The sequence below is a fragment of the Corvus cornix genome, chromosome 5 (assembly GCF_000738735.6).
Source record: "Corvus cornix cornix isolate S_Up_H32 chromosome 5, ASM73873v5, whole genome shotgun sequence".
NCBI lineage: Eukaryota > Metazoa > Chordata > Aves > Passeriformes > Corvidae > Corvus > Corvus cornix.
Window position 1 is genome coordinate 53,015,299 of NC_046335.1, and position 14,689 is coordinate 53,029,987.

Genomic DNA, 14,689 nt, shown 5'->3' on the forward strand with positions numbered 1-14,689 from the left:
TTTAAATAGGAAACTATTAATTGAGGGCTACTTTACTTACAGTTATGCTTATTGAACAATTCCACCAAAATCAAAATCTCAGCATTCTGAAACATTTTGATTTGCTTAGGCACTAATCCATTTGTTACTTAAGGAATATTCTAGAAGGCTTTAGTCCCTGTTGTCAGTGACATAGATACTTTGCTAATTAAGTTTATGTAGATGGATGATAAGCATGAATAACCTTTTGATTTCAGGTGGACACTCATATCCATGCTGCTGCCTGCATGAACCAGAAGCACTTACTGAGGTTTATTAAGCACACCTATCAAACGGAGCCTGACAGGATTGTTGCAGAGAAAAAAGGCAAGAAGATGACTTTAAAGCAAGTCTTCGAAAGCCTTCACATGGACCCCTATGACCTCACTGTAGACTCTTTAGATGTCCATGCAGTAAGTCTAGTAAAATGACAAAACAAATGGGAAAAAAGCTAAGTTTTCCAAGTGCAAAGTTCTAATTTCTACAATGTTTGCATGATAACTTACTAAATCAGAATTTGACTTCATGCATTACAGTGCATGTTTGAAAGAAGTTACCACAGGATTTTTCTTTTCTGTGCCTTTTATTGCTAGGCAATCTAATTTGTAAACTATTTTCTGTTCTTAAAACCATGGTTATTTGGGTTTTTTCCCTCCTCCAGGGACGTCAAACATTTCATCGATTTGACAAATTCAATTCCAAGTACAATCCAGTTGGTGCCAGTGAGCTGAGGGACTTGTATTTGAAGACTGAGAACTATATTGGTGGTGAATATTTTGCTCGTATGGTCAAGGTAAATAAGTTTCAAGCTTTTCCAGCTGTAGAGAAATGAAGGTTTGTAATAGATTTGTGATGTCATAATTGTATTTAGAGCTTACACTGTGGTTAAGTGATTCCAAGTATTGGGCTTGCTCCAGCAATTCCTCAGAGGAAACCTCTGCTAAGCCAGCCCCTGCTGCTTTCTGAATAGTTTTATAAGTTAGAAACATACACATAAGCTGTATATGAGTTCAGAGCTGAGTTGTGGGCAGTTTCAAACTAATGGAGAGCAGATGAGGGTCAATTCACTGGTTTAATACTTTGTTAGGATTTAGTTGGCTACTGGTAGTTGCTAGGGAAGGAGGAGCTAGGGCAGTGCCTCTGCATAAATCTGCATCTGCACATGCATGCAACAGGCTTCAAATTAATTTCTTAGAACAAAAAAATTTGTAGTTTTTGTGATGTAGTAGATGTCAGCACTTCTTGAATATACAGAAGTATTGTCTAAAATTAATTGCTGTAAAATCGCTTGCTACCACAGATTCTGGGTCAGATTCTCTATTGTTCTGCATATTTTATGTAGACATTTGCTCTAGTTTAAATAGTCTAATTCTGATTTATCAATCTTAAACTTAGGTCTGACAAAGGTGTTAGTAATGACTGCACAAGAACATTGTCCTCTAAAAGGAGGTGTTAGAGTTATTGCTGGTTATATATATATACAGTTAAGTTATACTCACATATTGGAGAGAGCTTGCTAGGAGAATATTTAGATGCCTAAAATAAAACAGTGGATTGAAAGACAAGAGGTTCCCTTTATCTTTAAAGGGTGCCAATACAGTTATGTCTGCTCTGAGGAAAATGCAATGATAAATATATTTCTAGCTGTAAATGATCTCAGTATCCATATTAAAGCAAATATATTTATTACTTACTAGGAAGTAGCCCGTGAACTAGAAGAAAGTAAGTACCAGTACACAGAACCCCGCTTATCTGTTTATGGACGGTCTCCAGATGAATGGCTGAACTTGGCAAAATGGTTCATTAAGCATAAAGTTTATTCCCCTAATATGCGCTGGATAATTCAGGTTCCCAGAATCTAGTAAGTAATCAGGAGCTCTTGGTAATCTTAATAGTTTGAAATCATACCAATGACTTAATTTCTGATAATATTTAGATGGCTTCTATTTATAAGCAATAGCTTGGGAGATTTATTTTTTACCATTGGTGCAGTTTTCCTGACAGTCTGGGGGTGGAAGACAGGAGATGGGGATTGAATCTACTCTTTATGAAGCTATTCAAAACTACTGTGAATTATTTGTAAGTCTGAAACCAAAAATTACAACTGGGTGAAATCAAGCTGCATTCAAAGGCAAGTTAAAATACAATTTAGTAATGAAAATAAATCAACTCCTGAATTCCATGAAGGAGTAGAAAATGCTCTGTAAAACTGTTATGATCAAGATTAGTGACTAAATGACAGTGAACTTGGAAACAACCCAAGCTTGATGATTTCCCAGCTTGAATCCTTATCAGTTCTTAGTTTTTAAGCATCCTTTGGGACTTCATTTCTTTGTTTCCAATACTGTGTTGTAATACAGTGTCCCCTGAAAATTTTGTCAGACTTAATAGCTGAGCTTCATGCTTTGAAATGTCACAGTAGGAGTATCAGTAGAGAAGGAGCTGTCACAGTCACATATGCCCCCCAGAGTGTGCTTTTCACTGGGGAGAAAGTTTCTCTAATTTCTTATGTAGCAATTTCTTAAATGCATGGCACAGTCAGCACTTTGAACAAGTCATGCACTTAGTGGCACATGGAAGTACCATCCCTTTTTCTGAAAGGCTCACTAAAGCATAGCATTCTACTTTCCTTTGGAGTAGTTACAACTTTAGGAAACAGAATCTTTTATGAGAGGTAGTTCCTTATCTCCTGTTAGTACGTGGATATCTGCAAGGGAAAGGGTCACTGCTCTGAGGCAGCATCTACCCCTGCACGCTGTCTCTATTTTTGGAGCATGTGAGAGCTTCAGCAGAGCCTGGATGAAGCAGAGTGCTAGGCAGTGCAGGAAACAAGAGCACAGAGATGATCTGCCCTGACAGAAACTTTGAAATTTCTGAATCCTGGTGGTACTGAAGCTCTAGAATGTACACAAATAACAGAAAGTACGAAAGTGAAGGACAATACAAGCTTATTAAAGAATGTGTCTATTTTTCCCCTTCAGTGACATATTTAGGTCTAAAAATATTCTGCCTAGTTTTGGGAAGATGTTGGAGAACATCTTTGTACCTTTGTTTGAAGCAACAATCAATCCCAAAGACCACAAAGAATTGCACCTATTCCTCAAATATGTAAGTATGTTTGGGTTTTCTGTCTCACATGAAATAGATCCTCTAGTACTCATATTTTATTTGGTCCACAGCTGTTCCCAGACACTAAAAAAAGCTTCCTTCTCCATAGATTGCTTGTATTATTGTTTCAAAGCCCTGACATACAATTTAATAAAAGTCTGACTGAGGTCCTGTTGTCAGATAAGCTGTTTATTTCCTCAGCAGCTCAGCACCTATTTATTTGTGCTTTCATTAATGACCAAAAATGTTTGCATGCTCTTGTGCATCATCAGCCACGATGGGTACTTTGAGCTGCTTCTGGACTGGCCTCCAAGAAGGAGGCAGCTGAAAGGATGCATTGTTTAGATCCTGATGGATCTCAGGAGAGAAGTGGGGATGTAGCTGCTAGGACAAGGTTAACACAGCCATTTCTGAGTGTGCCCCGAAGCAGAAGAACTCTGAGGTTTGCTGGGAGCCTCTTGCTTTCAGCTGCTTATCAAAGACAACAGATGAGTTCAAAGGATTACAGTCTGGATCTCAGGGAATCTTGCAGCTCTGTAAGCCCCCGCGGCATCCTGAAGGCTTTTGTGCACCTGGGCTTCCTGTTTGTCTCAGAAGAAGGGATGCAGAGCAGCAGGACTGCTAGGGTAGGGAGGGAAACAAAGGAAGAGGGACTGGATACTTTGTTCAAGCAAGTCCTGAAGCAAGAGTAAGTGACACTGAAGTTTGCTTCTAGAAAACCCTAATTGCTGTGAATTTCCTATCCCACCAGGTGACTGGCTTTGACAGTGTTGATGATGAATCCAAACACAGTGGCCATATGTTCTCTGACAAGAGCCTTAACCCTGACCTGTGGACCAGTGAGAAGAATCCCCCATATAGCTATTATTTGTATTATATGTATGTGAACATCATGTTGCTAAACAACCTTAGGAGGTAAGTAGATACTGCTCCCAGAAAATCAGTATCTTGCTCTCAGACTAAGTCAGTGTCTAGATTACAGATCTTCTGAAACAAGGGTTATTTTGAATTTTTTAAAGAGTTGTCACTTGAGATATTTTGAAAAAAATTACTACAGAACTAGTTCAAATGAAATACTCAGAAATTGTAGAAGCATCAGATTAGTATCTTGGTTTGGTATTTGTGTGTATTTTGGGGTTTTTTAACTCCTTAAAGCTGCATATATCAAACAAAACGTAAGAAGGAACCCCACAAAATTCACTTACTGACCTTTGCTTGGCTTCACAGTGGATTTCCAAGTACAATGTACCTGCCTCTTGGTGGCTTGCTATCTCCTGGTCATTTCAGAGACACAAAGTTCTGTTGTGACCCACTGCCTTGGGCTGCTGCATTCAGAGACAGACCAAGTAGGACACAATTACAAGCTGCCCATCCAGCTAACTTCCTTTGGCAGGCTTATTGACTCACTCAGTTTTACTGCTTTTGAGACCAGCATCTGGGCAAGTCATGCAGGGAGTTATGTGACATCAGACTGCCAAAGCAGATTTTGGCATCAGGCTCAGGAAAGCCTGAAATTCAACATCAGGTTATGTTGCTAAATTTGCAGCTGACTCATTGAGTGACCTGCACAACTGACTCCAGCTGAGGCACAGTGAGGTTATCCATTGATATGACAGTGTCATCACTTACCCTCAAGGATTTGATTTATTTAGGTTGTTTTAGTTATTTAGAAAACGTTTGGGGATTTTCTTCTAGAACGTGCACAGATTTATCATTTTACAATTTTATCCAAGTAAACATTTGGAATGTTATTTCTTCTCTCCCACTGCTACTTCAAGCATTAATGTCTCTATCATCCTATTTGATCAAAACTCGTAATACAAACACCCACCTTAAATTACCTTGTATGTGTAACAAACAGGCATAGTTGTTAGTTTTAATTCTGTAATGGAAAGGACACTCTACAGCAGGTAAGTCATCCCTTTCTCCTGACTTCCTTTACGTTCTCTGCAGTCTACATGCTTTTTCTATTCCAAGGACAGATTCTGCCAGCACTTTCTTTTTTACCTCGAGATCATTTCAACCACTGTATTAAAATGCCCCCAGATAATCATTAAATATTCTTTACAGCTAAGTGAGATACTGACAGAATTCACCAATGAGTCACTACAACTGTGTCACCCTGTTCACCCTGTTAATCATACTGAGTACTTGAGTCAACACAGCCCTGACAAGACTGTTTTATATTTTTTGTAATATTAGCGAGGATGGATTACATCCTCACATCAGGAGAAATGTTACTAAATTTCCACCCTAGAATTGCCTTATATTTTAGCACTCCTTGTTGAAATTGTGTTTTAAACATCTCCAGATACTTGTGGGACATTTGTCTGAACTGAGTAACAGGGTCCATTATAACCTCAAACCCAGCATCACTTTTAATGTAGATGATAACATAATTCTAGAAATTACAGTGTGAACTCTGGTGTAGTAACTAACATTCCTGCTTCTGAGGGTGTGGTTTTATGCTACACTTACCCTGGTGAGATGGCAGGCTCTCATCACACTAGTACTGTTAGCTAACTCTTGGCAACATGCTTCCCCTTCCTCATTTTGAACCAGGAATTCTGCAGCCACGGGTTGCATGGGTTTACTGAATTTTCCATCTGTCAGTTCACTCCACTTAAATCCATTCAGTAGCTGTTCACCCAGTGGGGTGACAATTGCTGAATGAGGTGTTCTGGGGAGGAAAGAAGATACAAATATGTCTGGTGGTAGAAGGGGCTTCGCTAGCGGGACGCACCTTTTTGACAGCAGCCCACGACAGGTAGGCCTGATTAGATGTCACATCAAACTGTAGGAGAATGTGTAACTTGATTTTCTTCTTTTTAAATTCACATATTAATGACAGTTATATACCAAAGAGATGAAGAACAGTGCCTTTTTTTCAGAGTAACTTGCTTTTTATCTCCTCAGGGAAAGAGGCATGTGCACTTTCCTGTTTCGACCTCACTGTGGAGAAGCTGGGTCTATCACACACCTTGTTTCTGCCTTTCTGACAGCAGACAACATCTCTCATGGATTGCTCCTGAAGAAGGTATTGCTTGGTTGCTCCTGAACTAATCATTGTGTGCTCAGACACCTGTCACTGGTTCGAACTGCAGGCATCAAACTGACTTTTATCTGAGCAGCCCAAAATTAATTTTGGGCCGCCCCATTAATTCATTTTCTTAGCAAGGCACAAGTAACTCTTCAGTTTGGTCAAAAACTCCAGCCAGACCACCCCAACACCAGAACACGTTGGGGTGTTGGAGGGACTCCAGAGGAGGCCATGAGCACCTCTGGTGAAGCACCTCTCCTCTGAGGAACGGCTGAGAGCATAGGGGTTGTGCAGCCTGGAAAAGTGAAGGCTCCAGGGAGACCTTCTAGCACCTTCCAGTACCTAAACAGGGGTTACAAGAGAGCTGGAGAGGGGCTTTTTGCAAGGGCAGGTAGTGACAGAACAAGGGAGAGTTGATAGAGGGTAGGTTTAGATTAGATATTGGGAAGAAGTTCTTTACTGTGAGAGTGGTGAGGCACTGGCACAGGTTGCCCAGAAGCTGTGGATGTCCCATCACTGGAAGTGTTCAAGGCCAGGTTGGATGCGGCTTTGAGCCACCTGGTCTAGTGAAAGATGTCCCTGCCCATGGCTGGGGGTTGGAACCAGATGATCTTTAAGGCCCTTTCCAAACCAAATTATTTAATGATTCAATGAAATAAATAAGCTCAACTGAACTTCCTATTCTTAAGCTACAAAAAGACAGCTTTGTCTTCACAGGGAAGGTCAGATATGTTCAGATATGTCAAAGACCTGGCAGCACCTGTTTTTGGTACTCCAAGCAGAGCTACTTGTTACTACTCCCTGGTTTAGTCCCAGAAGAACTTAAGGAAAGCTCTCATTTTTTCTCTATGGGGATAAAGGTAATTTTCTCAGATTGGCATTTCTGTACTTCAGGGTTCATTCAGAAGTTCTTTAAGGGTTTGATTATTTTGATCAAGAAATGCAACATAGCTGTTTGACACAACAATATTTTAGACAGAACTCAATTGTTATGACAGAACAAATGTTACAATTCCTGTCACATCAGTTAATAAGAACCATCACTCAACCCCATCTGCAGGGCACTGTTTCATAATTAAAATAATTGGTCAGTGGGTGGCAGACTTGTACTTAGTTCCCTGTAGTCTTTCAGGAGTTCCCTTATAAGTGAGATTTTTCTGCTTAATGCTGGAAAATTCTCTGTATTTTTCAATATAACCAAGAACAAAGAAAAAATCTGCCTAAAATCATGTCTGATACTATGCTCACAAGTAGTAATTCCCAAAATTAGACCCAGACAGAGTAGCAGTAAAGCAGAGTGTGACCAAAGAATTCTCCTCTTCACTGTCTCCTGCGTGGCCTGGTGTGATAAGATGGCATAACAGGTACTAATAATAGTAACAGTAATAAAGGTACTTGTTAGGTTCACAGGTTGGCTGAGGCAAAATAGTAATAAAGATGAGGCGATCACAGATAATTTCTGTTATGTACAACAGCAACACATGACTTCTCATAAATTAAAACTCCTTTTGCTGCTAAAATTTACCTATTGGACTGCAGCTTTGGAAATAAAAAATTGTTTAGCAGTTCTTTCCCATCTGTTTTCTGTGAAGGTATGCAGCTGGTATCAAATGCAGTGCCCATAATGGTCATATATACTTACTAATCTACAGTAATATTAGTCACCTTATTTTTATAAAGATGACACCTATATTTAAGAATGTAAATTATTTTTATAAAAATCAGTAAGATTTAAAATTCAGACTTTTAAATATTTTGTAGAGAAGTCATGGTTTAATGTCAACCTAAGTTTTTTGGTCTTAGTCTTCCCTCTGTAGTGCTGTTTCCATTTTATCCAAGGGAAATCCTGCTCTTTTTCATTATCCCACAGTACCATTAAATGCTGACTGTGTTTTGTTTTGCAGAGCCCTGTCCTCCAGTATCTTTATTATCTTGCACAAATACCCATTGCTATGTCCCCACTTAGTAACAACAGCCTATTCCTGGAGTACTCAAAAAATCCACTACGGGAATTTCTCCATAAGGGACTGCACATCTCCCTCTCCACAGATGATCCTATGCAGTTTCATTATACAAAGGTAGGAATCGCAAAAAGCCCTGGCTTTGAATTTGGCAACAGCACCACACGGGTCCAGACTGACCTGAAAGCTGTTTTATTTCATTGCTTAGGACATAGTGTCATGTCTTTCAGTCACGTCATTCATTCTCCCTCCTCATTCTCTGTCTACTACTCACTGTTAGGCTTCGGAAGGAAATGTCTGATTTCCTAATTATGTTTCTTTTGTACTCTTGCCTCTCCAGTGTTGGCTGTTGAAGTATAAAATGAAGGATGAGGCTGAAGGGAGGTTTGAGCCTTCATAAACAATCCTCTAGAGTGCCAGGAAAGTCCAGTTTCCTTACTCTAATAAGTCTGGGGAAGTACATTATAAAAACACGATGTGGAATCTCGAGATGACATATGAGCTGCTTGCCCAGTGAGCTGAAACAGATTCCTGCCCTTGGGTGGCCTGGCAGGACAGGAGTGCCTGGTCACTGGCTGTGATGCCCTCGTTTGTGGCTGGCACCGATTTGAGCCATGCTGTGCCCAGAGGGGCCCATCCATTGCTCAGCTGCGTGTCCCAGGACAAGCCGAGCTCTGCTGGCCTTGCCCCGGGCTGGCTGCTGGCCGGGACACGGAGCTGCTGCTGGCTGGAGCATGGATGCAGTCACATGGAGTGTGGAGGATCCTCCTCTGGGACAGCCCACTGGGGCCACACCCGCCCGCCTGATGCGAGAGGGCCAGAGCAAGAAATTGCCCTGCTACCTGTCCATGTGCACATTCACTCAAGCTTTACAACTGGGTGCTCCAGGGTGTTTGTGTACCCTGGGGGCTCCTTTGCAATTGCCTAGGAAATGCCTCCAAGGATCTGGACTGCAGGCTGCAATTTCTTAGACTAAGCTAACTGGATACCCAGTGCCTTATTAATTATTAACCAGTAGTCCTTGGGAAATTTGAAATAAACAATTCTTTTCATAGTGATTGTGATTTTTAAAGTTTTAAACTTCTAATTTTTCACAGCTGTCTAAAGAGCATGTATAAAATCCTTAATTAGTAATGAGTACATATCCCCATTTATATCTTATTTACATATAATTTAATATTAAATGTATTTTGGTGCTGCAGGAAGCTCTCATGGAAGAATATGCTATTGCAGCTCAGGTGTGGAAACTAAGTACCTGTGACTTGTGTGAAATAGCAAGAAACAGCGTTCTACAGAGCGGATTGTCAGATAAGGTAAGTATGTCTGGAAAACCTCTTTTGTGAATATTAGGGCAAGTAGGAACCCAGAAGTCAATAGTCTGAACACTGAATAGCAGATGCTTAGTGACGTATTTGTGCACATCCCTGTCCTCTTTTCCAGAAATAGTCAAAACTATCTGCTATGCAGTCTGACATTACAAGTAAAGTATTAACATTACTTTTCCCCATTAGCTTTGTTTTGGAATTCTCAAAATATGTAGAGACACCAGATGCCTGTTTATACTCAGCTCTCCTTCCAGTTACAAACTTAATTATTTTGGTGATATCCCTCTGCCAGTGATTTTCTACATCGTGTCTTAGCATTAAGTAAAAATAAACAGCCTGGCATAAGCAAGGCATGTTTTTGCTTAAAAGGGAGTACTACAGAAAATATTCTTGTTTAGATAGGCAGTCAGATTAAATTCCCTTTTGGCCTTAAAATTCTGTATAGCCAGAACTAGGACTTACTTTAGATCATCCTCTCTTCTATGTCACTTTTGAACAATTCTTTGAAGGAACTGGTATGTGAAGGGGCTTCATGAGTATATTCTGTTGTTTCTTCCAGTATTTCCTAGGGACAACTACTCATTTTCCTCTTGTGCAACATTTAACTCACAAAAGAGACCTAAGCCTCTTTTTGCCCTCTCACATGCAAGATACAGCAAGGAAGGCTGAACACTAACACAGAGGGTTTTAGCAAGCCAGACTGAGTGCAGTTTTGAGTGATTGTATGGATAAACTTTGACCTTAAAATCTCCTAAACTGGTTAAGACTCTGAGGAAGAGTTCAATGCCCAGCTGGTTGAAACTGCTCTTTTCACTTGTACTGGACTCATTCAACTAACAAACACTTATTTCTGCAATAAATCAAAATAGTTGAACTGACTTCTTCCTTTTCATGTTTAATCCCATTCACAGGAAAAACAGAAATTCCTAGGGGTGAATTATTGCAAGGAAGGGCCTGAGGGAAATGACATTCGAAAGACAAATGTTGCCCAGATCCGGATGGCCTTCAGGTACGAGACTCTGTGCAATGAACTCAGCTTCCTGGCTGATGCCATGAGAACAGAAGATATTTCTACTCTGTCCAAGTAGTTACAAACTCAGAGAAACCAGAACATGTCCCTCCTGAGCAGGATAAAATGCAAATTGACATCAAATCATCTGTCTTTGATGCTACCAAGACATAGCTGAACAGTACAAAGGGAGTGTCTGTGGAAGGTAAACAGCATTTGCCATCACCTGTTACTTCATTATTCTCGTTGCAAACATTTTGGTTTCTACGAACATTAGGCTTTTTAAGATTGCTGTAAATACTAAATGCAAACTCAGAATCATGTACTATTTGTTTCATACTGTCTTAACTGTGCCCTGCAGTGTAGCCTGGGAAACCAGAGAGAATATCTGTAATGCATCTGTGCTATGCACCTGAGGATCCTGCAGATGCTGACAGCACACGCCCACCTGGTTTGGTCCTGCAAGTCTCAGTACCAGTCATGGCTTTTAACACTTTTAAGTTTAACCCTTTATTCATTAGCAGTTTCTATGGGGTGCAGAATTTTGAGGCTGCCCTTTTATTCTGGAAGGTGTTCTGACACCGTTTTTAACTCAATGTTTCAGCAGTTATATTGGAAAACAAGAAAAACCAACATCGGGTAATCTTGTTCAATAACTAATTAATTCCTGTTGTTCTGTAGTGTGTCAGTGAAGAACAACAAACGAATGCTTTTTAATCTAGCAAGTGGAAAACATGGTGTCAAAATCGCTATAAAACATTGTAATGAGTCTAATTATATCATGAATATTTTGCCTTGAAAGCTGAGAACACTTTTTTTATTGCTTTGTAATGGGAATATGTGGATATGCCCATTCAAGTTACTTAGAAATTTATGCAGATAATTCTGGTTGCGTATAAAGAGAAATTTTTTACTTGAAAAAGGGAAGTGTTCTTATGAATCAGTGGTAGAAATGCCAGACCTGATTCTGGTCCTACTTCTGACATATTTTTACACATTTGTTTTAGTCTGTATTTTAGTCTACTACAGCTGAATGGGAAGTCAAGCTGTCTATTTATACAGAAGCCAGCCCACTTGAAATCTGTCATTTCAAATCATGGTATGTTATGTTAAACTATTTATTTAGGAGGAAGTGGTTAGTACAATACAGCTACTGGAGTATTTATCACTTTCAATCTTCTTTGTATTTCATCATCCTTATGACACGGTACTACTCCTTCAGAGAGGATTAAAGGTAATAACATAATGGCATCTTTGTATTGTAGAAGCTGCACAGTTTCACACCAAAAAAGACTCGAGGCCAGGGGCAGCAGAGGGTGTGGATGCCTGTGAGTCCAGCACTGCACTACTCAATTCAAAGGCCTACAGTCCCTAAGGCAGGGTCTGAACCCAGGGTTAGATCCCTGGCTCTCTTAATATCCTGCATAGGGATCCTGGGCTTCTTCAAACAGGCATTCAGCATTAATGCATAAAAAGAAAATAACTGATACTGGCCCATCAAGTCTCACCTGACCTTGAACCCTGCATGTTGTGCTCCATCAGATGTCTTGTGCCACTTGTATTTCCTAGGCCAGGCCCTTCTCCTGGAGCTTGGGCACCTACAGCCTTCCTTTCAAGAGCTCTTCGGGTCTCACTTTCCCTTGCAAATGCAGCCAAAAGTGGCAGTGGTGACACCACCAGTACCAAACAACCCATTAATGGCATAAATGTATAGAGGCATTGAAGACTCTCTCCTCAGGCTGTGGCAGTTTAAAGAGATACCTACAAGGGCACTTTTTTTAATGTTCCTGCTGTCCTGAATGGAGATTGCAAGGAAATGGCACTAAAGTAGGGGAAGAAGGAATTCCTTATCACCTCCTACAGCTGTGCAGCCTTGTAAGAACCCCCCAAGAGAGAGAGCTAAACCTAAAGATGTAGGAAGCAGCCTGGAATTAAGGCTGCTCCAAGGGAATTAAGGCACAAGAGGGAGAGTTCTGGCCATCCACTCACCATCACAGTTAGCCAGTGTCATGCAGAGGGCGCTGCAGTGATTGCAGAGGTTTTTCATCCAAAACCAGGGCTGCAGGCAGGTGGTGAGAATTTGACTTTAGCTCTTTAGTGCCCCAGCCAAATATCTGCTATGTGCCAGATTTTGTATTCCTTGTACCCCTAAAAATCATGTGAGACCACGGTATGCTGCCCAGCTGAACGAGAATAAAATTGTTCTGTGTCAGCAGCCCCTGTCAGCCTCACTGTTAGGAACTTTAGCAGCTCATAGAATGCAGTCTCAGAATTGGTGTCATTTGCTTAGGAGTCTGAAAAAGTGGTTTAAGCTGTTTAGCTGCCTCAAATGCAAGTGTCTTGTTTCCATCGGTACAACTTCCTAATAAACTGTTACCAACAGTACACTGTTTGTGATAAACATCTGCATCCGGGCTAAGTAAGCAACGTGCTTGGTATGAAGAATTTCAATTGTAAGTATTTCCATCTGATAAACCTTGCTTTACTTGGGTTGTTTCACCTGAAGGTCGCTATTAGTGCTGCTTTTGTTGTCACTTACATTTCTTATTTAGTTTCCTTAAAATTATACCGAATTTGTGTATGTTTAGTACCTTTTCAGCTTTCCTTACCTCAGGTTCTAATAGATCTGTAGCTGTTATTGAAAAAAAAAGAAAACTGGATTTGAATATTCAGTGAATGGACAGTAATTGGGATTCTAACAATAGCCACAGTAACACATAAGTGGTCATGACTACAAGTTCTGCTTTCTGTGCTTTCTTGTGTGCTGCTTTTAAGGGGAAATTGGGCTTATAGTATTATATTTGGGGAAATACTAACAGACATCCTTTCAAGCTTCCACTACTACATTTCTCCTGGTCATCCTTTAATTAGACAAATGTTACTGAATCCCAAGCTCAGTTCTTAAGCTTTGCCTTGTTTTCTTCTTTTTAAGTTGCACTTTTGTGCTCATGTGAGGCTGTTCAGAGCAGCCTTGTGGGCTCAGGCTGTGGCTGGAATGAAGAAGTAGATCCAGCATGAGTCACTGCTGTACACAGGGACACCAGTGCAGGACAGGGCAGTGGCTGATCCCCCCAGCTGCGCTGAGGTCAAACCTGGTTAGAACACAGCTGGTTTGACTCAGGGCTTGGAAGAACATCACTGCAGGTGGCTATTGGGTAAGCACTGCTGCAGCATGGAAGAATATTCTACTTTCTCTTGGCTTCATTAGGAGACAGGTTCAAATGTTATTCAAGCCTTCCTTAAATCTGTTGGTTAAAAAGCATTTTATACTTTCAATGTGAAATGATTAATTATGGCTATTTGATGTTTACAACCCATCTACCTGAACAATTTCTGTTGTTACTTTAGCAAACTTAAGGCATTTGCTCTGCTAGTGGAGAATACATTTTTTTTCACAGCCCAGAGCCACCTTACTGTCTCCTATCATTGTTCTTTATGTGTGGCTAAACCTTTCTGTTCTCTTTGCCTAGTTAAAATCCAAGTCTGAAAAGGTGTCTGTAGAAACTGCTTTTTCTTTCTGTGCCTGGGTTACATGATGTTTATCTTTTGCCTCTTGTGGAAGCATTAAACATTACATTAATAAATGAACTGTAAAAGAATATGGTTACCAGTTTTGTGTGTACCTCTCAAAAAAATTGTACCTCCTCCAAGTCTCCACATTTAAGTAGAACTAAAACCCCGTGCAATTAAACTGACTAAACCTAAATAAAGCACAAAAACTGAAAAAAAACCCCAGTGGAGATAGAGAAGACAGTAAGCACTATTTAGGAGAAGGGCTAAAGGCTTAGTTGGTTTAAGCCAGATGAGTGTCAATGAAAACAAACCATTCCGACCTGGCCTAAAGTTCTGAAAGTGAAATTGCACTGCTGTCCCCGCCATCGCTTGGTGCCCACCCTGCTTCCCTGCTCTTCCAAGTTGGGCACCAGGGCAGAGCATGCAGCAGCTCCTCCTGATCGTGGAGCCTCATCTGGATATTGAGCTGAGAGTCAAGACACCCAGCCTGGGAGCAGGAAAGCAGTCCTGACACTCAGGGCAGAGCAGTTTAAGTTGTACTGTGATTCCATGAGCATGCACAGCAGCTTTATCTGACAAAACCCAACCAAGAAGCCAACAAGTGACAGATTTAAATAAATAGTATCAACACAGACATCCTGCTACAGTCACCATGACTTTTGAGGAAAAGCTTAACACAAAATAATTCAGTAAGAAAGGGAGTCAAGATTTTTAG

General features: G+C 40.5%; 1 protein-coding gene across 4 annotated transcripts in view; it reads left to right on the forward strand.

Annotated features, from left to right (window-relative positions):
- The window catches only part of AMPD3 (adenosine monophosphate deaminase 3), a 33,452-nt gene extending 19,392 nt beyond the window's left edge, over positions 1-14,060 (forward strand). For 3 of the 4 annotated variants that reach the window (XM_039551830.1, XM_039551829.1, XM_010392508.3), the window contains exons 7-15: positions 237-431; positions 680-811; positions 1,716-1,879; positions 3,000-3,126; positions 3,878-4,041; positions 6,043-6,163; positions 8,071-8,244; positions 9,330-9,440; positions 10,364-14,060. In XM_039551830.1, coding sequence (XP_039407764.1) covers positions 237-431; positions 680-811; positions 1,716-1,879; positions 3,000-3,126; positions 3,878-4,041; positions 6,043-6,163; positions 8,071-8,244; positions 9,330-9,440; positions 10,364-10,540 — 1,365 coding nt within the window. In that variant the 3' untranslated portion in view covers positions 10,541-14,060. Of the gene's footprint in view, positions 1-236; positions 432-679; positions 812-1,715; positions 1,880-2,999; positions 3,127-3,877; positions 4,042-6,042; positions 6,164-8,070; positions 8,245-8,467; positions 8,552-9,329; positions 9,441-10,363 lie in introns of those variants that run through there. The other variant, XM_010393268.3, reaches the window with a different exon arrangement.
- The last annotated feature ends 629 nt before the right edge of the window (positions 14,061-14,689 follow it).